The sequence below is a fragment of the Chaetodon auriga genome, chromosome 4, assembly GCF_051107435.1.
Source record: "Chaetodon auriga isolate fChaAug3 chromosome 4, fChaAug3.hap1, whole genome shotgun sequence".
Lineage (NCBI taxonomy): Eukaryota > Metazoa > Chordata > Actinopteri > Chaetodontiformes > Chaetodontidae > Chaetodon > Chaetodon auriga.
The window spans coordinates 17,747,497-17,772,611 of NC_135077.1; the positions used below are offsets into that span (position 1 = coordinate 17,747,497).

The window sequence follows — 25,115 nt, forward strand, 5'->3', positions numbered from 1 at the left end:
AGGAATCAGTAAATCTCTGAGCCAACATTGACAGCCATGACACCAAATCTTACAAAATGAGAGTGGACACAAGTTTTTTGAAGGAATTTCTTCCAATAATTAAATGTTTGACCATAGATGCATTTGTAGTTTTGCATCATAGACTGATGAGGGACACAAATAATGTTTTAGAATACAATCCTACTTTATAATGCTCAATATCAAACGTATTAATTTGTATGTCTGGATGACTGTTACCGGTTTAAAAACTGAGCCTGATCTGCTCAGTTTTACAGCACGTGATGGATGTTTGATCATTTCTTAATATCTTGGATATGTTGCAACAGCCCTGCTGAGAAATGATGTGTGAGATATGAGTTTCAGTGGAAATACTTGTAAGCACAAGCTTGGTGATTTCTCTTTAGATGGAGGTGTTTGTATTGAAGTTTTAAGGGAAAGTTCACCCTAAAATAGAATCCTCTGTCTTTTAAATCACTTATAAATCACCATACATACTCGGTACACAGAACAACATCACTGTTGTCTTTTCAAAGTAGTTTTGTTATTTTCGACACTTTGAATTGATTAAATTGATTAATGTGTGATAATACAAGACATACAGATATAACTGGAAGCATCCTCAGACACCATCCTGATGAAAGCTCATTGGTTAATTCTATTGCACCTGTGCTGAAACACACACTCGCCTGCACCTTGCACTGTGTGTGTGCCTCTAAATCAGAACTTTTTTCTTTAATCTCAACACATCTGGACATTTTTCACTGAGCGACAACACAAGAGGACGAGAAATCTGAGAGGAAGAGACAAATAGGGCTGAGTGAGTTTTTCTCTCGTGCTCCCTGATGTGAAATTAACTCAGTGTCACACACAAACTGCTGGCCGGTGTTTGTCTGCTATAAGGAGCAGATGGTGGCGACAGAGACACCCTGACGTCACACACATCATCATTAATCTCACACACACACACACACACACACACACACACAGAACAAGATGTCAAATCTTAAGATGGACGAAGGCTTTGTGTGCAACAAAAAGACAGAGAAAAGTAGGTAACACATCTAAATACATGAATGGGTGTTATTAATACATCTTTATGTCATAGGTGTTGTCTCAGTATAGAGAGACAAAGACAAGCCTACTGTATACATTCCTGCATTTGTGTCTGAAGGCACACCTTAACATGCTCTACTTGTCATGCGTATGTGAGGGTCTCTGTGTGTCCTGTGGGTGATTATGGGACGTGACAGTCTGCAGCAGGAATTAAGGAGGAACATTCTGCAGCCCAGAATTTAGACAAGCTGCAGATCAAAACAGATGAAACTCACATTTTGAGTGTCTTATTCCATATAGTTTCTCAGTGCATTATTTATGCATTTGTGGATTCATTACATTGCGTTTTAATTATGAACTTACCTCGTTTTTACCAAGCGAACAGCTCTTGATGGTTTTTATATTTGGTTACACGCACAGCCCTTCATTCAGATAACATTTTTTGGGGGTTGGGGGGAAACGCGCAGGGAGTCAGTCATTAATTGTCAGTAGTCCATCTTCAAAAGCAATTTCAAAGTACTTCACACAAAGGAAAGACATACAGTACACTTAATAATGATAATTAAGAGCCAAGCCCAGCAGTGGCACACAAACAATTTACAACATTAAATACGTGTAAGGCTTTAGATAAAAATACATATAAAATAGTACAGCAGGACATAACATGTGAAACTGTGACAAAGGTGATTATATACTAAAATACAGTATAATTATCGTTACGTACCTTTATATTAAGACATAAACATGGTCTTTCGTTTGGCGCCACCTTTAGGCCAAACTTTTTATTTTTCGTCGCAGTGTATGATGGAAGCCGGGAAAGTTTTCATAACCAATCAGAGGACGGAGACTCGCCTTACCCGGAAGTAATACATCACAACAAAAAATTGCCGGGAAATCTGCTCGGCCGAAGTGTCTGCTGAAACAGCGAAGAGGATATTTATGGAAACATCGTTTAGAGAGTGTTTGTCTTCAGAATAAACTAATTATCGTGTCTCTGGTTGTATCGTGTCCCTGTCCAAGCCGAAATGGACGAATATGACGAACTGTTCGAGATCCAGGATGACTTCGAGGACCAGTACGCCGACGAGCTGGAAGTATTGGCTCAGATGGAGGGTGAGGACAAGCTAGCTAACAAACTTTTTCCCAAATACCGGGCTTTTGTTACACTTCAGTGTAAACTTTTCTGTTAATCTCAATAACATACTGTTGACCCGCGAACCGGACTTCGTCATAAACATGAACTTTATAGTACAAGCACACAGACCTCTGTCTCTGCTTTGGACTGTTGTTGCTTCTGCCGTAACTTCATGTCTAGTTTCTAATGAAACGTTAAGTCAGCTCACATTCTTGAACGAAGCTTACTTGGCACTAACTTGGTTGTTTTAATTTCTCCTAGTAGCTTTAAGATTGAAAAAAATAAAAAAATTAGTTCACACTCATGTGTATATTAAAATGTTATCAGTTACTTTCTGTTAATTGCCAGCTAATAGCTTCAGTTTTAATTGTGCATATCTTGAATGGCTCAGAGGACTCTGCCAGGCCAGGCAGACGTCAGAAAAAGGGTCCAGGAGATGACATTTCTGATATAGAGCACCTGCTGGATGATCATCCCACCAGTGAGTTCAACCTGAGACTTCACAGGTGTTTTGTCCTGTTTCTTTGGTGGTGTGTGTTTGTACCTGAACTCTGACTTTGTCCCTGCAGCCCCAAAGGCAAAGCGGCAGAAGCAGGATGCAGGAGTGTCCAAGCGGCTTTTCAGCTCACTGCAGACTCAAGAGACCAAAGCCCCGTCACAGGGTTACGACATCACACCACCGTCTTCTCCAGAGCAGTATGAAGCCCCTCACACTGTCAGGTAGGAGGGATGCATGGGCCGGTGTTGAACACAGTGTGAGCTGACAGGGAAACAGTGGATGTAACGGGATGTGGTGAGGGAAAAGGTCTTTTATGCATCAGATCTTTTCACATATCATTTACTACTTCTGAACATGCTTGTGTGTTTTAGGTCTACTCCAGCCGTGTTGGATATCAGTGGCTTTGCTGCTTTCCCAGAGACGCCCAGGCGACCTCCCACAGAGTCGCTTCATGTGCTGAGGCGGCCTCCTTTAGAGGGAGAGTACATCAGTGTGACAGACTCATCGGGGACTCGGATCTACCTCAGACAGAAAGAAGACACAGGGACGAAGGTTAAACCTCTCAGCAGTGATTCGTCTGTGATGTTGAATGTTTTTCGGCCTAAACCCTGACTCACACCCCTTGTGTCCAGCTCCTATACATATTATATTTCTGTATCTTTTTGACTTTGTACTTGTGTTTTTCTCCAGGTGGTGGACTCCAGAATGGCACCAAACTCCCAGGGTGCACTGGGGCTGCTGGCACTGCCAATAGGCGTGCTGAGGGAACAAGAGGCAGAGAGGGTGAGTGACTAAGGCTGCTGTTGTTTGTGTGTAATCTGTAGCCTGCACAGAACCACACTGAAGTCACATGTGCTCAATCAATGCTATCGGTTTCCCTCATCCAAATATTTGATCATGATTAGCCGAATACAGAGAATAATACAACCACTTCAAGCAAGGAAAGGAGTGTATCTGCACCCCAAAAAAACAAAACAATACATGCTCTTACCTCATCTTGTACTAAACAAATGTTTTCTATTTTTACATAATAGAAGCCTATAAATCTGAATTATATTTAACCCATTAATTTATTTGAAAAATTGATGCATTAATCTCATAATGTCAGCACTGAAATAAAGTATAACAGTGACCTCTTTAGTGTTTACATACAGTAATTCACTTTATTTGTGAATGTAGGTTGTGCTGTATCCCAGACATCCTGCATTTTAACGTGTATTTAGTAAACTCTACAGTACAGAACAAGAGGAATGTATCAGCAGCTGCACATATTTTGTAAACCGTATGTTCGTGAACTCTTAGGCCGTTCAGGTTGCAAATTTTTTACAAAATTTCTTCTCTTTCTTTGAAATCCTGCAGCGTCATCGTCAGGTTGTGGAAGAATCTCAGCGTCTCACAGAGCTGCTGACCAGGTAAGTCACCACACCGAGCACCTGATTACATGCAGTACGTGGTTTTTAATTTTCTTCTTGAATTTGTGTCACATCCCAGCAGCGTGAATGATGTGCTTGTTGAGCCTGAAAGCACAGAAGATAAAGAGAATGATGATCCTGAAGACACAGAGGGACAAACCTCTCGACTCTGGGTGGACAGATTCTCTCCCCGACACTACACAGAGCTGCTCAGTGACGATGTAAGGAATATTTAGAGTGTCTGTGTAACATTACCTCCTTGTCTACAAATACACTCTAAGTAAGTGATAAGTCCAAGTATCCTACACTGATGCCAGCTGTGTGTGACCATTTCATTGTAGTTTACCAACCGCTGTCTGCTCAAGTGGTTGAAACTTTGGGACACTGTCGTGTTCGGCAGAGAGAGGAAGTCCCGCCCTGCTCGGTCTGACAGGCAGGCTCCCATCCAGAACTCATTTAAACCCAATCAGACCAATCAGAATCCAAATCGCTTCAAGAGCAAGATTGAGATCACAGAGGAGCTGCTGGAAGCTGAACTGGACCAGTACAAACGACCCAAAATGAAGGTAAACACACCTGCGTTCACACGTCAGTGCACTTTCAGTTTAATGACCTTTAGCTGTTACAGAACATCTAATTTACTTTGTTTTTTATCCAGGTGGCATTGTTGTCTGGTCCTCCAGGTTTGGGGAAGACCACTCTGGCTCATGTCATAGCAAAGCATGCTGGGTACAATGTGGTGGAAATCAATGCCAGGTTTGATAAACCTTATTAAAACTGACCCAAAAATAAGAGTAAATAATAAGAATTAGGTTTACAATAATCCTCCTCCTGGGACCTCAGCGGCACTGTTGATGTTTTTCCAGTGATGATCGCAGCGCAGAAGTGTTCCAGAAACGCATCGACACAGCAACTCAGATGAAGTCAGTTTTAGGAGCCAACGAGAGGCCGAACTGCCTCATTATTGATGAAATCGATGGAGCACCTTCGGTATGCTCTGGACTCTTACAGGCTCCACATTCACTGCTACTAGATGTTTCACTAGAGCTTCCAACAATCGGCAACTCTGGTTTGGTCAGCATAACCATTTTTTCTTCATCTGTGGTGTTTGACAGGCTGCAATCAACATCCTGTTAGCAGCTCTGAACAGGAAAGACGGGCACGGCGGGGAGGCTGGTACAGAGACCACCAAGAAGAAAAAGAAGAAGGAGTCCATCCTGCTTCGACCAATCATCTGCATCTGTAACGACCTGTAAGAGAGAAGCTGGTGTCTAACAGGAGCATCAAAGTGGAAGTTGTAGATTTTTGTAGGCCTTTCCTTTGCAGCCATTGTCAGATTACCTCTCTTTCCTTGTAGCTATGTTCCAGCTCTCAGACCTCTCAGGCAGCAGGCGTTCCTCTTGACTTTCCCACAGACTCAGCCTTCCCGCCTTGTGCAGAGGCTGTCAGAGGTCAGCTATGATTCACAGAACACAAAAAACATTTGCAAACACCCCAACAATCCAAGTTTACACTGAGGTTTGTGTGCAGATCTCACTCCGGCAGGGGTTGAAGGCAGACACGGGCACTCTGATGTCGCTGTGCGAGAAGACTGACAACGACATCAGGTCCTGCATCAACACGCTGCAGGTGAGTGGCGTCGCTGTGAAGGACAGGTTGTCGGTTGCATGAGCAGTTCAGTGGTATGCAGCATGTGTTCTTGTGTGTGCAGTTCCTCCACGGTCGTGGCCACAAGCAGGTGGACATCAAGACCATCCAGAGTGTCTCTGTAGGGCAGAAGGACCAGAACAAAGGCTTGTTCCATCTGTGGCAGGAGATCTTCCAGTTACAGCGCACAAAACGGTACAGCACGTCGTGCCAGAGATTTTCCTCAGGGTTTGTGCAAAGTCTTGAGAGTTTGAACGATGAGTTTGGTCTTTCAGAAAACGTATCGGTGAGGGGTTTGAGGAGGCGCCAGGTTCAGGAAGCGGAGCTCAGAGGTTTCAGCACATTCTACACTTGGCTTCATCGAGTGGCGAGTATGAAAAGGTTTCTCAGGTAATGAACACACATTCCCAATATTTTACCTTTAAGAATATATAGAAACACACTGACCCATGCTTTACTTTTGTTCGTTTGTAAAGCACTACGTGATGACGTCTTAGGTCTGATATCAGGCTAAACATCTGTGTCTTCTCCTCAGGGACTGTATGATAATTATCTGTCCATGCGTGTGAGGGACCCCAACCTGCACAGTGTGTGCGAGGCTCTGGATTGGCTCTCGTTCTCAGACCGGCTGAACCAAGTGATGCTGCATGGTCAGAACTTCTCCCTGATGAGATACCTGCCTTTCCTGCCCATCACATTCCACTTCCTGTTTGCCCACACACACGTGCCCCGCATCATTTATCCCCACAGCCAGCATGAGGTACTGATACTGTAAGCTTTATCAAATAGAAATCAAATGAAGGATAAAGATAATACCAGTAGAGATATCATCCCTGAGTCACTATCATGTCCTCTTCAGGCCTCCTCCCAGCTCCTCAGCAGCAGGAACGCTTTGTCCACTATGTTGGCCGACATCCCAGCGTGCATCAGGACGAGGATCAGCACGCTCAGCCTGACCCTCGATATGCTCACACTGCTCCTCGACATCATCTGTCCCAAACTGCGACCTGTGCGTGAGCGCATGTACAGTGCACATCTGTCTGTGTGTGTGCGCGTGTGTGTTTGTGCGTAACCAGGTGTTGCAGCCCTGTGTCTGTTTATCATATATGAGCCTGTGACAAAATGAAGTTATATGATTTCATTGTTAACTTAAATGTTAAAGATGAGATAAGAAGACATATTTACATAGACGCTAATAAAACCATACCATATTTATTTAGTAACATCAGTGAAAAGGTTGGATTTTGGGCCAGATGTGCATCAGGTGTCTTTCTCCTCAGTGCATGTGTGGCTGGGTGGTATGAGTGGAGGTCCCGAAGGTGAGATAGCGGAAAACGTTTGGTGTTTAAAGCCTCGTGTGCTGGAGAGGAGGTGACACGTGTTTCAGTTTTAAAGACTTGAACTGAAGCTGGTCTCACAATCTCTGTATGTGTGTTCTCAAGGTCAATAATGAGCCCGGGTCAGCATTGAAAAGAGAAAATGGGGGCGAGGAGGGGGGGATTCAGTGCATTACATGTAACGTCACTAAAACTTTGATCGACTGTTTCTGGTCTCAAATCCTGTTTGTTTCTTCCAGGTGAATCCGCAGCTGTTCAGCAGCAGAGAGAAGGAGCAGATGCGAGAGCTAATCGACACCATGCTGGCGTACAACCTCTCATACAGGCAGGACCGCACGCCCGAGGGACAGTACACATACGTACTGGAGCCGTGAGTACACTCACTCTCTCTCACACACACACACACACACACACACACACACACACACAGTGTGTTACATGTGGACACATGCAGAGCAGATGTGTGTTTCTGCGGTGCTGAAGGTCAAAGCCCTTGTCCACACTGTGGTTCTCTGCATGGAGGCTTAGAGAGTAATCCCCTTAACACCTGGTGTGTGTGTGTGTGTGTGTGTGTGTGTGTGTGTGTGTGTGTGTGTGTGAGGAGGTAGTGGTGTGAGTAGCAAGCTGCAAAGCCTCACTGTTGGGTTACAGGTGAACAGATAAGTGATGAGTAAATGAGGTTGGAGTCATCAGAGCAGTCAAACGAGGAGGGAAGTTCAGAGAAAGCAGCTGAGACTCGCGTTGGTAGAATGGGATAACGAGCCGTGCACCTCCGCCATGCCGGCCGAGCAGGCAGACGCCGAAGGAGGGTCCTTCCTGCAGGCTCGCTGTGACCGGGTGCTGTTCACCAGCGACTGGTGCCTGCCTCTAGTGTTGGCTCTGCTGCTGCTTCTGCTGATCTACACCTTCCTGTACCTGCCCGCTCTCGCGCACCACAACACCACTCTCTGACCCCTGATGGAGAAAGACTGGGAGCGTTACATTGTGGATGTAAACAGTTAGCATCGCAGACGGCGGGTACGCCCAGTCCCAGCAGGAATTTTTGATTGGACTGCTCTTTTTGCGGACACTGTTGTTGATTGGTCAGACTGGCGCAGAGTTATTAATGTCGCCTGGCTTTCAGAGGCTGCGAGTAGGCAGAGACATGCAGAGAAAAAGAGCAGGAAAGATGGAAGAGAATTCACTTCGTTTGTTAAAAATCAGTCTGTTTTGGGAGCCAAAAGACATTTAAAACCTGTAACTGCAATGTTGGACTTCTATCTCTGGTCTGTTGTGTAATATTTTCTGTGCTCTGCAGTTCCTCCTAGTGATGTTTATACCATCCTGACATCTGAGATTAAATGTGAATATGGTTAACAATGATAATTGTCAGCTAAATGTAAATAACTCAAGGTTAAACTTAATTAATTAATTAGCTCAAGTTTATGAATCATACGTAACTTGTAGTGAAAGACTGATTCAGATATCATAGATGATGTGTTTGTCTGTACTTTCAGCTTTAAACAGATGCTGCAAATTTGTTAGCCAGAGGTTAAACTTCTTAATATTATCCGCACGGTGTATAATTCATCATGTTAAGGTGAAGTTGATGATATCAACACCACTGATAGTTTATATAGATAACCTGCAATAAATAGCTCACAGTCACATCAGACGGTATTATCTGATTCAATACCTGATGGACCTAAATACAACATAAATGAGAGTTCACCGGCAATACCGTGTGTGTGTGTGTGTGTCTGTGTGTGTATGTGTTGGAGAGAGATGGAGATCAGCGGTAAGAGGATTAAGGTTTTAGAGATTGACAGATTCAGGGTTTTATTCTGGAAAACATGAGCCATGGCACCAGAAGTGGAATTATTAGAGCTTTTTGTTATTTTGTTTGTCATCTAACAGAGTTCACCTCTGTGTGAGCTCACTGCTGTTACGAGTGAGTTTTAAACTGTGTGTGCGTCTCTTGTTTGCGCAGCGTTGTTTACTTGTGTGTGTTTGCAGGCGTGTTGAGGAGGTAGTGAGGTATCCAGGCCTGCCTCCGCGCCGCCAGCTGACGTATCAGGCCAAACAAACCATCAGCAGAGAGATGGAGCAAGAGAAGATGAGGAGAGCCGAGCAACTGGTGCTGCAGCGAAACCCTGCAGTGGTGAGCCTTAAACACACGCCATGTTCTGCCTGACAGATTGTGGGGATGGTACACACACTGCAGTGTGTGTGTGTTAATAATCTAATGTGTTTATAATCTGCCGTGTCTGTGTGGTGCAGGAAAAGGAAGAAAAAAAGAGCGCCGGTCCTAAACCGACCAGGAACCACGAGCAGAGGCTGGAGAACATTGTCAAACAGACCACAGTGGAGACCAGGGTGAGACGCTCAAACATGCACACTTGTTTTTATCACTTAGGAGTGAATAAAAGATCAACTCAGATCCTGATAGTTGGTGTTGAAGAAGGCCTGAGCGCTGAAACCTCATCCTAATAAAAGAGAAATGCAGCAATCAGCTGCTCACGACAACTCTTGGTGTGCATTACTTTTCTACATATATTTGTCACTTAGGAGGACATTGATTATCTAACTTCAACCACAAGCAGTATATGTCCAATCCCTACCCAAAGACAAAGCAAAGGTATGCTGGTTTTCAGCAGCTTTTTGGTTATTAGAGCTCCTCATTAAGTGGGGAAGTAGCACACTCCTTCCACCAGTGTTGTCAGTGTTAGTCGATGCCTGTAGGTGGAGCTGGAGAGGAGCAGCCAGCATCTGTTTGCTCTGGTGTTTGAGTGGTTCAGTGATGGAGTGATGGAGAGAGTGAGCCTCTAGAGGGCAGAAATGAGGACAATGAGAAGCCACTGGGTCACCGTCCCCAGTGGTGAAACTGGGAAATGAGGCTAATGAGTTGGTGTGTGTGTGACTGTTCATTGTTATTGACCTCGTTGTTGAGGACAGCATTTCAGAAACTTCTGATAAATTTCGTCTTCCCCGTCTGTCTCGCTCGCTGTTTGTGTTTTGCAGCCGGAGGTGGACTTCTTCGGTCGAGCCGTTGCCCCCAAACCTCAGCGACCGCAGCTGTCCTCAGACTCAGGTACTGTGTGGCATTATTGTCACTCCATTTATCTAAACCCTTTGGGAACACAGGCCGTTCAGGGAAAAACGCCTCAAGGCACATCAGGTCCACACACACCGGAGGTGATTACTGATGTGTGTTACGTAACGCTTCTAATTTAGAGCTCCTGTGGCAGACTGTAGGCAGCAGAGCTGGACTGTCAACAGCGCTGCCACCTGCACTTCCCCTTCATAATGTTTGCAATATCATATTTCCATCAGCACCATAAAAGCGTAGACACGCCTGATCTGCAGCCTCCTTCTTTGATCTGGACACCAGCCAGCAGAATACACAATCTTCACATTATATTTTCTATAAATTACATGATTAAAGCTGCCAAATTACTTGGTTTGCTACCGTTTAAAATCCTTTAATCACTACAGCTCCAGAAACCTAAATAAAAGTGGGGAGTCATTACTGCAGCTTGGCCTTTCAGTCGCTTTGTGTCAGTGCAAACAAATGTCTGCTGCTCCACACCCAAAATAGCACATTTGCATAAACAATAGAGGTCTTAGCCAGAGCTCGCTCTCTCTCCTGCAGCATGGCCACCTGGAGGAAACATTTTCAAAACAGTGTTTCTGCTTTGCGTTCAGCTCTGGGAAACATACCGCTGTTCTTTTGAGATCCAGTGAGAGACGTGTTTCATTAAGCCAAGCAAACGCCACGCCGGCATGAGCATGCGAGCCCTGCAGGGATGAGAACTTCCTGACACCAGGGCCGTTATTGGTCTGACTCTTTATCCATTCCCTTATTGATTCCTGATCAGTTTTCTAAGCCTACACATGCTAAGACACTGTGCAGAGTTGATGAAAGGCACGCATGTGACTCTGTTTAATTTGAAACTGGTTCCGCCGTCATCTAAAATGAACAGAAGGAGAGAATATTTGTGCAGCGTTCTCTTCATTAAGTTCTCTTGGTCAAAGAAAAAAATCTGCTAAACCCGCCTGAGCGGCACTAATTACGAGCTGCTCTGTTCGGACGCAGCGGCGCTCCTGTGTGGATCAGATGTCCAGTACTTGGCATCCCTGGAGTTTAAGCTCCTCATGCCTAGAAAAATGTTTCATCATGTTGCTGCTGTTTCCACCCTGACTTTAAATTATAATTCTACAGACATCACAGCGAGCGCTGGTGTTTTCTTTTGTGCAATGAACTTTGGAACGTTTCTTCCTCTCTGCCACCATCTTGTTGCAGGTTTCTAACTACATAAACGCGCGAGTTTGATGTCTTTGTTTTGCGATGCGCAACTGTCAGAAAAACATGCCGACACTGATGAAAGGAATTGATAAGCTTGGAGGAATGTCGTTCAGACAATTGGAACCGGTTCTCAACTGGAACCAGTTCTGGATTCCCATTCCGAGAGCCCTGCAGAAATGCATCGGCAATTTTCCAACAGCAATCTTTTGTGACATGTGACGCTGTGAGACTGTGGCAGTGATGATGATTGTACATCATTTTCTATTAGTGCACTGATTGGACTTAAGTCCCTGATGTGCTCGGGGATAAGTGGACACACACTCGCTCTGTACATACCACAGCTCAACACTGTGGGGTTGATATGAACCGCACTTGTGGTCAAAATGCACAGAGGAGAATTTGTGTTCTAAGCAGGGCTCCAGCCTATGGTTGTTTTTATTATTGAGTATTAAATTAACTGTTCAGTCTCGAAAATGTCCGACGGTCCTACAGCCTAAGCCTAACAGTGAAAAAACCCAGAGGTTATTCAGGTTGTCTTAATCTCCAGTGTGAGGATTTGCAGCTCTGTCATATGAAGTCATTTATTTCATCACTTTACATTATTAAACCAGACCTGAATCAATTAGTTAATCAAATTAATCAGTGAAAAGTTCAGTTTGAGCTTGGAGCTGAAATGCCAGAAATGCCTCTCTGGTTCCAGATTAGGAAATGTGACTGTTTGCTTGTTTTCTTACTCGTCTGTGATAATAAACTGAATATTTCACAGTTTGACAACACTGAGTTTCGGAAAATTATGATTCAAAGACCAATCGGTTCACGGAGAAAACAGCTGACACTATTAAACAAAAACTCCATTTGTTTTCAGTCAGTTTGATTATTTAAGTTGACATGAGGTCACTTGAGAGGACCACTGAGTCGTCTCTGGATTAGCCCTTAAAAAAAAAACACCCAGAATGCTCTTTTCCTCCGCCTGCAGGTGACAAGTGTGAGGTTCTTTCTATGGGAACGGCAGTGGGCAACAGCGACGTGTGGTTCCGCTTCAACGAGGGCATGTCCAACGCTGTCAGACGAAACGTCTACATCAGAGAGCTACTGTAACCCCCCAACACACACACACACACACACACACACACATTTCTTTGTCCTGTGTTACATGTAAACATCTGAATAAATCCAAAAGTCCAGCTGTTAAATTCAAAACAGTCTTTATTTTGATTGACAGTGTAAAGAGCCAATAAAAACGTGTTGTTGAACATTTTTCAGCAGTCCAAACAGACCTCTAGAAAGCTACTCAGTGCTGTACACTCACACACACACCGTCGTCTTGACATAAATTAAAAGCATTCAGGAGTCTCCCAATAAATAAACATGATAATAGCATTAGTGTGTGTGCGTGTGTGTGCGTGCGTGTGTGTGTGTGTGCGTGTGTGAGTGAGCTAGCGCAGTGTGTCTGGGAGTGCATGATTCTTTAGTTTATATGCATCCGTGATTGTGTGTGTAGTTGTGTGCGTGTGTGTGACCATCAGAGGATCACACACTTGCCCTTCTCCACCCAGGGGTTGGCTCTCATCAGCTCCGGGTTCAGAAACGGATCTTCACAAACGCACCCCTCGATCCACTTCACCAGCCTACGAACAGCGGCGTGAAAAATGACACACACCGTCAGCACAACTCTCACACTCCGTGCTTTAAGGGAGCTGGTATATGTGTGTGTGTGTGTGCGCGTGTGTGTGTGTGTGGGCAGTACACACTCACTCAGTGACGGTGATGGAGGATTTCTCTCTGTTGATGGCCAGCTGATACTGAAGGCTTTCCACTTCTCTCCTCATCTGTGGAACGTCTAACTCCTCCATGATGCTATGGCTGCTCACACACACACACACACACACACACACACACACACGTACAGAAGAGAAACACGACAGATTGAAGCTCGAGTAGATTAGGAGTTCAGACACACGGATGTCGCATCGAAACTTTCTTCGTCATTCTGCTTTCACTTGAGCAGATTTCTGATTCAGGTTGAGGAAGAATAAACTGCAGTTTTGTGTGTATTGTGCAATCAGGGTGTCGCTCTTTACATCAAAACAGCGTCTGCTTGCAAACGTCTCCTGGCTGCGACCAGTTCAGCTAAAGAGTGTTTCTACTCACTGAATCCTTCTTAGGGTCCTTATAAAGTAAAAGAAGAACGTCAGCCTGAAGTTACTTTGTGAAGCAGAAATATTTTTCTCCTCTCTTGTTAAGTCATCTTGTGACTCCTTGGTGGGAACCACTGCTGTGTTTGATCAACTTATGACCATATCTGACTAAAGACCAGATGGTCACCACTTTGGAGAGCTTCGCTGAACCACAGGAAGTGGTTAATGGGACATGTTCATACTGAAGTCATGACTGTCAAAACGCCACAGTGACCTTTTAATTGAGACCATGTGAAACTTTCTATGAGTAGTTAGAAAACAAAGCAATATTATTAACTGCTTGAGTAAATTATGAGTGCTTCTAGTACTTATTTAGAACCTTGAACAACAGTAAAAGTATAAATACCTCAAAGTAGAAGTACTCTAATATCAAACATAGTGTAGCTTCATATGTACGTTGCTTTGGATAAAAGAATCTGCCAAATGACTAATTGTAATTGTAGCTTACAGGATCCCCTTAAAAGACCGAAACCAACAACATGTTAGTGTGTCTCCATATTTTCCAGCTCTCACACCCGTCTGCAGCCCGAAGACCCCACAGGTCCCCACTGAAGACGTGAATCTGTAAAATCAGGTCACATATAGATCACAGCTGGGCGCTGTTAGCAAACATCACTCAAACAGTGATAACTGGTGCACTCATTTGGGGACTATCCTCCCCAGCGGATTAATACACGGTCGGTGTTTGTAGGATCAGCTCAGAATAAACTACCGTGAGTGTGTTCATCGTGATGAAGGAGCGCGTCAGCCAGTGTAGCAGTGGCTCACGGGTGTGATTATTAATGGATTTTTAACAACAATGGAGGTCCACCGCACAAAGGAATGAGCAATATCTAATTCAAGAGGATCAATTCAGAGCTGGTTGAAGTCTTTTCATGGGATTTGTTGACCAAAGAAAAATAAGGACTAACCTTTGAAGTCATTTCTAAAGCAGAAGTACTGAGGAGTTAAGCAGGAAGATGTCCTTAAGTCTGAAAGTCAGAGCACTCACAGTGTTAATTATTGATGCGTTAACATCTCAAAGGGTGGAGGTGGTCCATCGGTGGCTACGTCAAACTGCTTTTTGAGGCTTTTGTCTGTTTCATCTTCAGCGATTAACCCTATTTCACGATATTCTGGTGTGTTTTCTATGTATTTGTACACACACAGTACATAGTGTTTATTACAGAGGGCAAAAATGAATGCGGTGTAATACGACAGTCCTGCGATGCGTCCTCCCTGCATGACGGTTGTAAGGTTCAGTTTGTGCTGAAAAGCTGGAGGATGTGGTTTCTGTGTTGTATGACATTTCTGTTATTTAGCCCGGCATCATTCATATAAATGGGATGGACAAAATAACAGAAACACCTGTCAGTACAGTTCGACAGCACCACAAACTACCGCCTTCTTTCTTCGACTGTGAATAAAAACTGAACATCGCCTCCATGAGTGAAAGTCATGAGCTGCACCGGCTGGAAAAAGGCCTGAACTTTGTTTTGTTGTCGTTGGTTCTGGAGAAAACACAAAGCTTAAGTTTGTGAACTGTCATGTTGCACCAAATCAAAACACTCAGTCTGAAGGAAATGCACTTTGCCTTTCCACCTCTGGCTGAAACCCTTGGAGCGCTCCACTGAAGTGCACCGGGTGCTGGATTTTATTTCTACTTATTGTAAATTCTGCCCCACCCTGCCACAGGCCACATGAGAGAGAGAGAGAGAGAGAGAGCCCAGATGAGAGTTCAGACCGACCATGGATCAGTTAAGTCCTCCCAATTGGAAACTGGCTCTCCCTCCCCCTCCCTCCTCCTCTTCATCTTTCTAATGGATCCAAGTAAGTCGGCTGCCCGGTTTCCTCCACCAGCATCCATCCTGCTGGAGCCAGCTGTTCCACGGAAAGGCCTTCATCATTTAATTATAATATGTTTCGGTGACATCAGCCTCCATCACTCGGCAATCACACATATTTCATACGGCTGGTCGCTGATTTACAGTAAATTCAGTCGCTTTTGGCATAAACATCAGTGTGTGGGCGCATAAAGGCAGCAGAGGTGGTCACTGTGCACCTAAAACATCACTCCGCACACAGATGTATCGTGATCATATGTGGATGGAAACGCATAAAACCCCCCGCACACAAACAACCGCGCTTACCGTCAGGCCTGCCGGAGTGAACCGCGGGTCGATTTGGTGCGCAGCCGGCTGATGGAGGATGCAGACGGGGCTTTGACGGCGACAATAACAGCTGAGAGTCGGAGGAGTTTCCCCGGTAGAGGAGTCCGGCTTCAGCGCAGGGAGGAGGAAGAAGAAGAGGAGGAGGAGGCTGTGTGTCGGCAGTCCGCGGCGCAGGGCACTCCCCTGCGCTCCTCTCCGCTAGCGACTGGATGCGGGATGCGCAGGGCGGAGAAAAGGAGCCCCGCCGCCTGGTTTGACAGTCAAACGAGGGCTGGAGCCGAGGACCGAGCTGTATGGAAATGCGCACACGCACTGAGGCTGAGCAGAGGAGGAAACACGCAAATGAGGACGCGCTCCAAAGGGAAAGCGAGCAGGGGGTTCATTTTCTACTCAGATTACCGGAGATGTGTTAGTCTCCAGAGGAAGCCAGGAAAATGAGAAATTTGAGCTCAAAGACAAAAAAAAAAAAAAACCTGAAATGGGACAAAACTTTTACCCTTTTTTCTTCTTGTGTCTGATGGTGTGAAATCTGATTCTTCCCTTCTGCCTCATGAATATCTTCACTTTAAACCGAACTTTTAGTTTCCGGTGTGATTCTGCAGATCCCCACGGCTTTCAAAGCCAATTCAAAGGCAAATTCTGCAATCCAGACGTCAACAAGAGTCAAAAGATTGGGACCTGCCATTGACCAGTATGTTAGAATGTGGACTCATGACACATTTGTTCCATGAAGCTATGAAGTGTTTTATATGAGCAATGTTCAAAACAGCTGGAAAACACAAGGTGGGAGGAATCTACACTTGGTGTGCTGATCTAACAGAAGGTGAATCTAAAGTCCAAGTCTCTGGAAAAGTTTATATAATCAAATTCACTTAAGACAAACAGGTCTGTGGCCAACTGGACCTTAAAATTCCCCACTTAGTACCTTCGTCAGTCACATTATGATTGCATGCAACATTATTGGCCCAAAATACACAAATTACTGCATAAAACATTACAAAGTTTTGCCCAACAGAGAGATTACAACAGACCTTTCAGATAAGGATTTAACTCAGTTCCTGTTTATTCAAAACATACAGGTTAACAGCTCCATTGCACATTTAAAAACTGTTTCTTTCTTCAGGTTCGTCCTTTTAGCTCGACGGCAGCAGTTTTCTGGCCTGTGACGACCTTTGAATAAAGGCGCTGGCGCACCTGAAAGAAACAAATGCAGATCAGACGACAGAAATCTGTGCGACAAACAGAAATTTGATCCTCTGTAGCCTCAGATAAAAAGTTCGAATCAGGAGCCAACAGCTCTCATACGAGGTGTCAGAAAATATTTATTCGTCATCACTGGCTGCACCACGTGGAGGCAACACACACACACACAAACTGACCTTTAAAATAAACTAGATCACCAGTCATCAGCAGAGCGGTGAAGAGTGGCTCTCCTGAGTCATGAATCAACCTACAAAAAGAGAGCAGCTCAGTTTTAATTCACAAAAGACACTTCATGTGTACGTACGTCCGCTGTAGGAGCCTCAGAGAAAAGCTAGAATCAGGAGCTGGAGCTCAGCTCTCATAGTAGGTGTCAGAAAAGTGTATTTTAGTTCGTCATCACCGGCTGAAGTTATTCAAATGCAAACACGCTGCACCGACTCACCAGCTCTCACACCCAGCGAGGTCCTGGCCAAGAAGAACTTCAGTGTTTGGACAATAAATCTTTTTCCAGCCGACCCTGAAGTTTTCTCATTCTTATCTGTGAAAGAAAGTGGACAGTTTGGAAAAAAGCTTTGGGAAAGTGACAGCTTTGAGGTGGAGGCCGCACCAGTACATGAGCCTCAGAATAAAGGTAGAATCAGGAGCTGCAGTTCAGCTCTCATAGTAGGGGTCAGAAAAGTTTATTTTAGTTTGTCATCCAGCCATCCATCTTCTCCCGCTTCATCCGGGGCCGGGTCGCGGGGGCAGCAGTCTGAGCAGGGACGCCCAAACTTCCCTCTCCCCGGACACTTCCTCTAGCTCTTCCGGGGGGGGGGGGATCCCGAGGCGTTCCCAGGCCAGCCGAGCGACACAGTCACTCCAGCATGTCCTGGGTCTTCCTCAGGGCCTCCTCCCGGTGGGGCATGTCTGGAACACCTCCCTAGGGTGGCGTCCAGGGGGCATCCGATAGAGATGCCCGAGCCACCTCAGCTGACTCCTCTCGATGAGGAGGAACAGCGACTCTATTCTGAGCTTCTCCCGGGTGACAGAGCTCCTCACCCTATCTCTACGGGAGCGCCCTGCCACCCTGTGGAGGAAAATCATTTCAGCCGCTTGTATCCGGGACCTCGTTCTTTCGGTCATGACCCAAAGTTCATGACCATAGGTGAGGGTAGGAACGTAGATTGACTGGTAAATCGAGAGCTTCGCTTTTCAGCTCAGCTCCTTCTTCACCACGACGGACCGATACGACGACTGCATTACTGCTGCCGCTGCACCGATCTGCCTGTCAATCTCACGCTCCATTCTTCCCTCACTCGTGAACAAGATCCCAAGATACTTACACTCCTCCACTTGAGGCAGGATCTCTCCCCCAACCTGGAGGGAGCAAGCCACCTTTTTCCGGTCAAGAACCATGGCCTTGGACTTGGAGGTGCTGCTAGTTTGTCATCACAGGCTGAAACATTTTCACAAGCCAAAACGTGAACTCACCAGCTCTCACACCTGGCGAGGCTTTCACCTTCGATCTCAGCACTCATCCTGAGACTGAATTCAGGGCTCCGGGTCTTCAGTCCTCTAAAACACAGCACCATCGATCTCAGTTCCCCATTCTCACCTCTCACCAAGACACTGACTCCAGCAAGCCTCCATGTGAGTCCCTGGAAAGAGAAACAGCAAGGTTCATGAATGCATTCCAGCTGTGACATTATTTTAGCTATTTCAATATTTAATTCCTCCACAATTTAAATATTAAACACATTTTTGAGTGCACTTAGATGGACTTTTATCAGTTACTGATATAATGAGTAAACCTCAATGCCCAAACCTTTTACAATGGTATAGGACAAGGTTTGCACAGAGCCTTCAGCTATTCATTTTCAGCTCACACAATGTGGGGGTCAGACAAATTAATGTGCTTATTCAACACCACGTGCAGAGAAACTAAATCCAGGCCGAAAATGCGCAGACTTGTATGTGGATCAATGTAAGATAATTTAGATCCTTGCAATAAAATGCAAAGCTGCTATTCCCAAGTCACATTTGACTGTTTTCGAGGTGGAAACGGCACAATGGGTGATCTTTTGGTCTGGTAGTTCTGGCCCTTGCAGAGCACCCACGTGTTGCTGCCTAGACCAACGTGCTCAGTTAGCATGAAATATCACATTAGCTTTACAATACTCACTTGTTTGACTTCTCTCTCGGGACCGGTTAGCCTTCTTTCAGCTAAACTGTTATACGCGGGTCATCTTTGCTGCCATGGGGTAGCATAAAGTTGGAGAAAACACTCGCACAAGCAAAGAGGGATCTTCTCTCCAGCCATGCCGCCTGAGAAGAAGTAATGCACCAGAGGAGGGTAATATAACCGGCTTCCGTCCAGCGGTAAGCTTAAGTCCCTCCCCGTTCTAGGCTACTTTGTTAGCTATCTAGGTAGCAGGCTAGTTAGCGAACGTCAGCCACAGAGTAGACTTGGTTCGACTAACTTCCTGAAAAGCGCAGAAATTATGGGATTTTTGTGGAAATATTCATATCTTATTGGGACCCCACTAATTTACTGGGCAACAATATCTGGGAGACAAGTGTTTAAAACAAAGATGAACCAACAATTATTTTGTTAGCATTAAACGACAACATCTCCCATGAGTCTGAGACGCATAAACTGCGGCAAAGCTTCATGGGAGTCGTAGTTTCTGAATGCTAACGAACAAATCATTTTATGATGGTTAAAAGTGGGAGATGTCTTTCATACAAGTACAGCCATAGGCACCAGAATTGCTTGTAAAATAAACATTTTTTTCATTACTTTTAGAAACCTTTTAAAAATTTGAACACTATCAAGAAACATTTCCTGTTTCACAATTGCTTAACCCGGAACCCAATTGTGCCGTGAGCTATGTATTCAGTCAAGTCATAAGTATATTGAATTTTGTATTTCAAAAGCTCCAAATACAGCATATATACTGAAACCAACACTCTTAATCCAACACAGAGCAAACAAAGTGTGTGCTTGGTGATATGGTGGGTTTCATATTTTTGCTAATATCTGTGGAAGTAAAGTAACGAACAATGAGAGACCCTCCGCCAACCAAACCCTATTCAATTTTCTGACAATTTAAAGAAGCCACTGGCGTTTTCAAAATGTACTTTTTTAATCGTCCAGTAATATTTTCTGTAAATGTCAACTCTGTACATTATACCCTAAATGTGGTTTCAAAGTCTTCTCTTCACTGCCAGGTATGTAATTCTGGTAAAAATAAATCAATTTATTTAGTTTTCTGCCTAAAACTGTTGAAATTCAAGTTCATTTAGTCCAAAAGCTACTAGTCAGCCATGAAAAATCCCACTGAATGTAATATTTGTAGAATGTGAATTCATCATGTCACTGAACCTCCCAAAATCTGAAATATTGCAGATGCCATGATCCTGCTGTCTGAAGTGGCAGCTACAGGCCTGAGAGCAATGTTCCAACATTGAAGCAACAGTTTGGAGGAAGGCCCTTTCTTGTTTCAACTGGTCCAGGTCCAACATGTCGTGGATGCCCTTCCCAGAAGAGTGAGTACGAGATCTAAAAGAACCACACTTGAAGAGTCATGATAGGTTTAATTTATACATTTATTCTGATCACAGCTGTACAGGAATGCATCGTCACAGCAGAAACACAACCTAAACCCGACCATGGCACAACAGCCGTCACAACACATCCAGAACCATAAATGTACAGGCTCAATCAGCTCACCTCAATTCAATGTCTATAATTATCATCATTATTATTATTATTCACATAGAACCATCTGTCTCTCAAATATATCTTTGTTTTCAAAGAGCATAAAAATACAAGTGGACTCTTCATTGGGATGAATACTGGTGGTTGATCCACTGTCTGGCCTACATGGGGAACCACTGAAAACCAGGGAGCTGTGGAGGAGCAGAGCCAATCTATTACAGCTTAGACGGGATCTTATATGGGCTCGTACAAGGCGTCTCAATGGTTACAAGAGGACTGCAGACAGGGTGACTGATTGTAGGGATCATATAGGACTCACAACTCAACCTAGAAGCTACTTTTGACATCATACACACACAAGGAGCGAGGGTTTGTTAGGAATCAGAAAAAAAAAAAAACATTTTTGGAGTGGAAATCATGAAAAAAAGAGACAAAAAATATATTGAATATATGAAAGAACACTACCAAGGCACAGAGAGATGCAGAGTTAACAAAACAGACACAGATGGAGATAAAAGAGGGGGAGACAAGACGGGCAGATTAGAGGCAGTTTCACTAACCAACACTAGAGGGAGCTCTAACAGCTCAAATACCCAGGTACTGTATATTATAAACTCTATGTATGTATACTGGATGTACTATATAAAGCATTGAAATATAGGATTATCTTTTAAAAACACTGTTCACTGCAGCAGGACAAAGGGATACACCGCATGAGTGTGCTTGTATATATGTGTCTTTGCATGTAAATGTATGTCTGTATATGTGTAGATTCATTTCCAAGCAAACCTCCATAGATGGAGCTAAACACCAACAAAGCAGAACACCAGCAAGATTACAACCAATGTAATGTGTGTGTGTGTGTGTGTGCGTGCGTGCGTGCGTGCGTGCGTGCGTGCATGTGCGTGTGAGTGTGTGTGTGTATTTGTGTCTCAAAATTCATGGACACACATCTATATCGTCGTTCTGATCATTAGAGTAACTACTGTACGAGTGGGAGGACATTGACATGAGCATCAGCAGGGACTACACACACTCGTAACGACAACAACGGCAACAATAACAACAACAGCAACAACAACAACATGAAGAGAGACAACACACAGGTCAGGAAGTCCGGCTAACCACAATCCTCCACTCATACAGAAGAGAAATAGAGGCTACGATTCATCTGGAAAAATGCATCCTTTTGACATCGCAGGAGTGAGACAGACTCAGAAAGCGGCCTGTCTTTCCATGTGCTTTTAAAAATTCTCTCCGGTGTCTCATCTGTATGCGTCTTGTCTATCTATCTAGCTATCTATCTGCCTGTCTGTCAGTCAGTTTATGTGCTTATTTTTGCAAGCAATATGCTTATCTGCCTGTCTCCCTGTCTGACTGAGTTAGGATCTCTGCCAGAGTCTGTAGAGATAAAAGGATGAGGAAAATGATTGTGCTTCTCGATGCACGCAGCCGTCTGAGGCTGGGCGGTCGGTGACTCGCTGGGCTGCAGAGGTCAGAGGTTGTGTGGGAGCGGCCTCCTCGCATCGGGAGGCGTACTAGAGCTACCGCACCAGACGAAGAGGACTCCCTCCTCGGTATACTGTACAAGGCTACATGAGAAGCGCTCACGCAGGAGGGACGCGCGCCCAAACACACACGCACACACACACTCTCAGAGCGCCAGCATCGAGCCTTGGGAGAGTTTTCTTGATACACCTACGCATGATGTGGGAGGGGGGAAAGGGCTTGTTGGAAAGCAGACGTTGGCAGGAGATCAGTCCAGCATTGCATCCAGTTGGTCTGCCAAGTCGTCAAACATGCTGCCGATGTCGTCCAAGATGGAGACTGTTGTCTTTTTGCTGGAGAGAGAGCTGGGAGAGGGACAGCAGAGAAGGAGGAGTTTAGATGATGATGAGGCAGACGCAGATGAGAGATGTGAAGTGGAGAGTGTGAGCTGGGTTTGGGTGTATTTTTCCACATTCTTAATTAGCGTCTTAGTAGCTTAGCAATACCTCTAAGTTAACAACTCAACAAAACCTGCAAAACCTGATTTTCTTCCCATACCAACTCCTGAGGAAAATATCTGTCTCCTTGGCTGCTGACTGGTGAACACAGTGGAACTGAGTTTTTAGTGCTTTGTTGCTGAAAACAGCTGCCACGGTGACGATGAACCAAAATAGAAAAGTGAGAATGAGCTGAAACTCGCTGTAAACCTGAATGGAGCTGAATGGAGTAAAAACTCTCTCTATCATACATTTTTCTAATAAAAACACTGATTATAGCAGCTTTAAAGTTATGATCCATAAGTTTTCACCGATCCCCATTTTTGATGCAAATGGGCTGTTTTTTTTTCCTGTAAAAGCCATTAAATGTTTTTACAGTCAGTTATTATCTCTATAGATATTTCTAGTGGTGCAGTCCGCCCTCTCTACGCTGGATTCAGATTGCCTAAATAAGTACCAGGGATTCACAACATGCAGTTTAATCTGATTTCTAACAGCCTGGCTGCTCATTGTTCACCCTCCTTACAGCGTGTCAGAGCTGCATTAAGTCACTGCTAATGCGAAAGTCCTACTGCTGCACAGGAAATGCAGCATATTTGCTTTGTTGTGCTGTAAACAGATACACCGGTTGCTATTCTGTTGTATTCCTGAGAGAGTAGCTGCTCAGGGGGTTCGCTGTGGTATTGCACTAGCTGTTGCTACAGTAACCAAGGCTTTCACCCAATCAACCAGGCCTGAAACCTCAAGGATGTCAACTTCATGTCATGGCAATCGGTTATAAATACTCTAACCTGGTTTCCATCTGTCTGTTTGACGTTAGGCTCAGCCTTAGCAGCCCTTGCTGTGGGAAAGATGCCACCTTGGCATCGGAGCTGCGGAGTGTTTACTACAGTTTATTGTCGCAAATGGGAACAAAACACTGCACCCCCACACCACTGACCCATCAGGAAATGATTTAGAATATTTTAGAGAATTTGCTTATTTTTGCTTTCTATCTGAGGGTGAGATGAGAAGGTTGTTACCAGGTGGAGAGCACAGGCGTTGGCTGTCATTCCTTAAGATATAGCTAAAGTTTGGGACTCCTCTGAAAGCACAAATTCCTGTCCAGTGTGTTTAGTTGTGTGCTTTACAGGTGGAGATAACCAGGCTTGGTGTTTCCCCCCACTTCTAGTCACTGTGCTAAGCTAGGCTAGCAACATCCTGACTCCACCTGTGTGCTTAATGTACAGACATGAGAGGGATGTGGACTGTCTCATGTCCCTCTTGGAAGGAAAGTAAATACTATTTCTTTAAGATTCAACACACACAGAAGAGGCTCATGTCCATCCAAGTGGGATTTTTACTCTCAGTATGCAGCTCTGCATTGTGTGAGGAAAAGCTAATTTATGCTCATCAGCTTGGATGCCAAAACGTAGTCCAGAGAGTCTGTTGTTGGATATAAACGGTGCATTCTGTGGTCTGAAGATTCATTTCATAAATACTCACTCGTTTTGTGTGTCCTCCTCTTTGATTTTATGCTCTACAGCCTGCACAGCTGCAGCCAAGGAGGCACTGGTCTCCTCCAAACGATGCTGCACCTCCACTTCCTCTGCTCGATCCTCCACCCCTCTCAGACTCTCTTCCTTCCTCTCCTCTTCCTCCTCCTGCTCTTTGTGCCTCTTGTGCTCCCTCTCTTTCCTCCTCTCCTCTTCCTCTCTCCTTTCCTCTTCCTCCTCTGCCTCCCGTCCTCCCAGCAGGTCGATGGAGAGGCCGGCGATGGAGGAGCGGGGCGGTTTGACAGGGTGTGGCGAGGGTGTGGAGGGACTCTGGGCCGGAGAGGGCGAGGTAAGAGGGAGTCCCGGAGAGAGGGAGGGAGCAGAAGGGGTGTCGGGAGCCGGTAGAGGGGCGGAGGCAGAGAGCGGAGAGGAGGGTTTGGGGGCTGGGGTGGGGCTGGCTGCAGCAGGGCTGGTGGCAGCAGAACTCGGGCTCATGGTAGCCGAAACTACTATTGCTTTGCCTGGTTTAGGTGCTGTTGGAGGCCCACGGGGTTTCGGGGATACAGGAGGAGGGACGCGCTTCGGCTCTGGTCAGAGGGAGTCAGAGGGAATCATGTCAGTTTACTTACATACAACTGAATGAAGATCATCTTTAATCAAAACATCACCAAAAAAACAAATCTGTAACAGCTCTTCAATTCCTGTGAATTATTAACCTTTCTAGTTTTTAAGTTTTTAATTACAACTCACTCAGAATAATAAAGTCTCCAACTGATCATATGAAATCATCACTCACGCTTTTAATGACATCCTCACTGTTGAGTTACTGCTGATGTCCATCTGTTATAGCTATTCCAACTTTATTTTCCTAATCTTTAAGCATTTCCTTGGGATGCTGGTACTATATAGGATTTTACAACCCTTCATCCATTTTCATATACAGTAAGTAAATATCCATTCTTACCGAGGCAACAAGAATATTTTGTGATGAATATAAGAATGTAGAATAAGCCATATAATAACAGGCCTAATCTTT

The 25,115-nt window shown here is 44.8% G+C and overlaps 3 protein-coding genes, 1 long non-coding RNA gene and 2 other non-coding genes across 9 annotated transcripts in view; 1 reads left to right on the top strand and 5 right to left on the bottom strand.

Moving 5' to 3' along the window:
* Positions 1-2,078: 2,078 nt before the first annotated feature.
* chtf18 (CTF18, chromosome transmission fidelity factor 18 homolog (S. cerevisiae)) lies at positions 2,079-12,909 on the top strand. The gene is made up of 22 exons (XM_076728278.1): positions 2,079-2,166; positions 2,580-2,669; positions 2,758-2,908; positions 3,059-3,239; positions 3,378-3,470; positions 4,047-4,099; positions 4,179-4,320; positions 4,441-4,665; positions 4,758-4,855; positions 4,966-5,089; positions 5,215-5,351; positions 5,457-5,550; positions 5,630-5,728; positions 5,811-5,941; positions 6,022-6,136; positions 6,282-6,506; positions 6,606-6,755; positions 7,323-7,453; positions 9,079-9,223; positions 9,343-9,438; positions 10,084-10,153; positions 12,345-12,909. The coding sequence occupies exons 1-22, from the start codon at positions 2,079-2,081 to the stop codon at positions 12,464-12,466; spliced, it is 2,760 nt and encodes a 919-aa protein (XP_076584393.1). The 3' UTR covers positions 12,467-12,909.
* On the bottom strand, positions 12,557-16,017 carry gng13a (guanine nucleotide binding protein (G protein), gamma 13a). The gene is made up of 3 exons (XM_076728281.1): positions 15,696-16,017; positions 13,124-13,231; positions 12,557-12,996 (listed from the first exon to the last, which is right to left on the bottom strand). The coding sequence occupies exons 2-3, from the start codon at positions 13,219-13,221 to the stop codon at positions 12,891-12,893; spliced, it is 204 nt and encodes a 67-aa protein (XP_076584396.1). The 5' UTR covers positions 13,222-13,231; positions 15,696-16,017; the 3' UTR covers positions 12,557-12,890.
* Positions 16,018-16,770: 753 nt separating this feature from the next.
* LOC143319975 (uncharacterized) lies at positions 16,771-19,209 on the bottom strand. Its single transcript, XR_013077109.1, has 5 exons — positions 19,081-19,209; positions 18,390-18,556; positions 17,362-17,457; positions 17,096-17,166; positions 16,771-16,910 (listed from the first exon to the last, which is right to left on the bottom strand). It is a non-coding gene; the product is annotated as an uncharacterized LOC143319975 (long non-coding RNA).
* On the bottom strand, positions 16,976-17,057 carry LOC143320219 (small nucleolar RNA SNORD60). Its single transcript, XR_013077136.1, has one exon. It is a non-coding gene; the product is annotated as a small nucleolar RNA SNORD60 (small nucleolar RNA).
* On the bottom strand, positions 17,235-17,324 carry LOC143320220 (small nucleolar RNA SNORD60). Its single transcript, XR_013077137.1, has one exon. It is a non-coding gene; the product is annotated as a small nucleolar RNA SNORD60 (small nucleolar RNA).
* A 1,280-nt stretch (positions 19,210-20,489) lies between the features above and the next one.
* LOC143319317 (uncharacterized) overlaps positions 20,490-25,115 on the bottom strand; it is a 30,795-nt gene continuing 26,169 nt past the window's right edge. For all 4 annotated transcript variants that reach the window (XM_076728184.1, XM_076728183.1, XM_076728187.1 and 1 more), the window contains 2 exons: positions 24,090-24,666; positions 20,490-22,472 (listed from right to left, as the gene is read on the bottom strand). In XM_076728184.1, the coding sequence (XP_076584299.1) occupies positions 22,376-22,472; positions 24,090-24,666 (674 nt within the window). In that variant the 3' untranslated portion in view covers positions 20,490-22,375. The remainder of the gene's footprint in view (positions 22,473-24,089; positions 24,667-25,115) is intronic.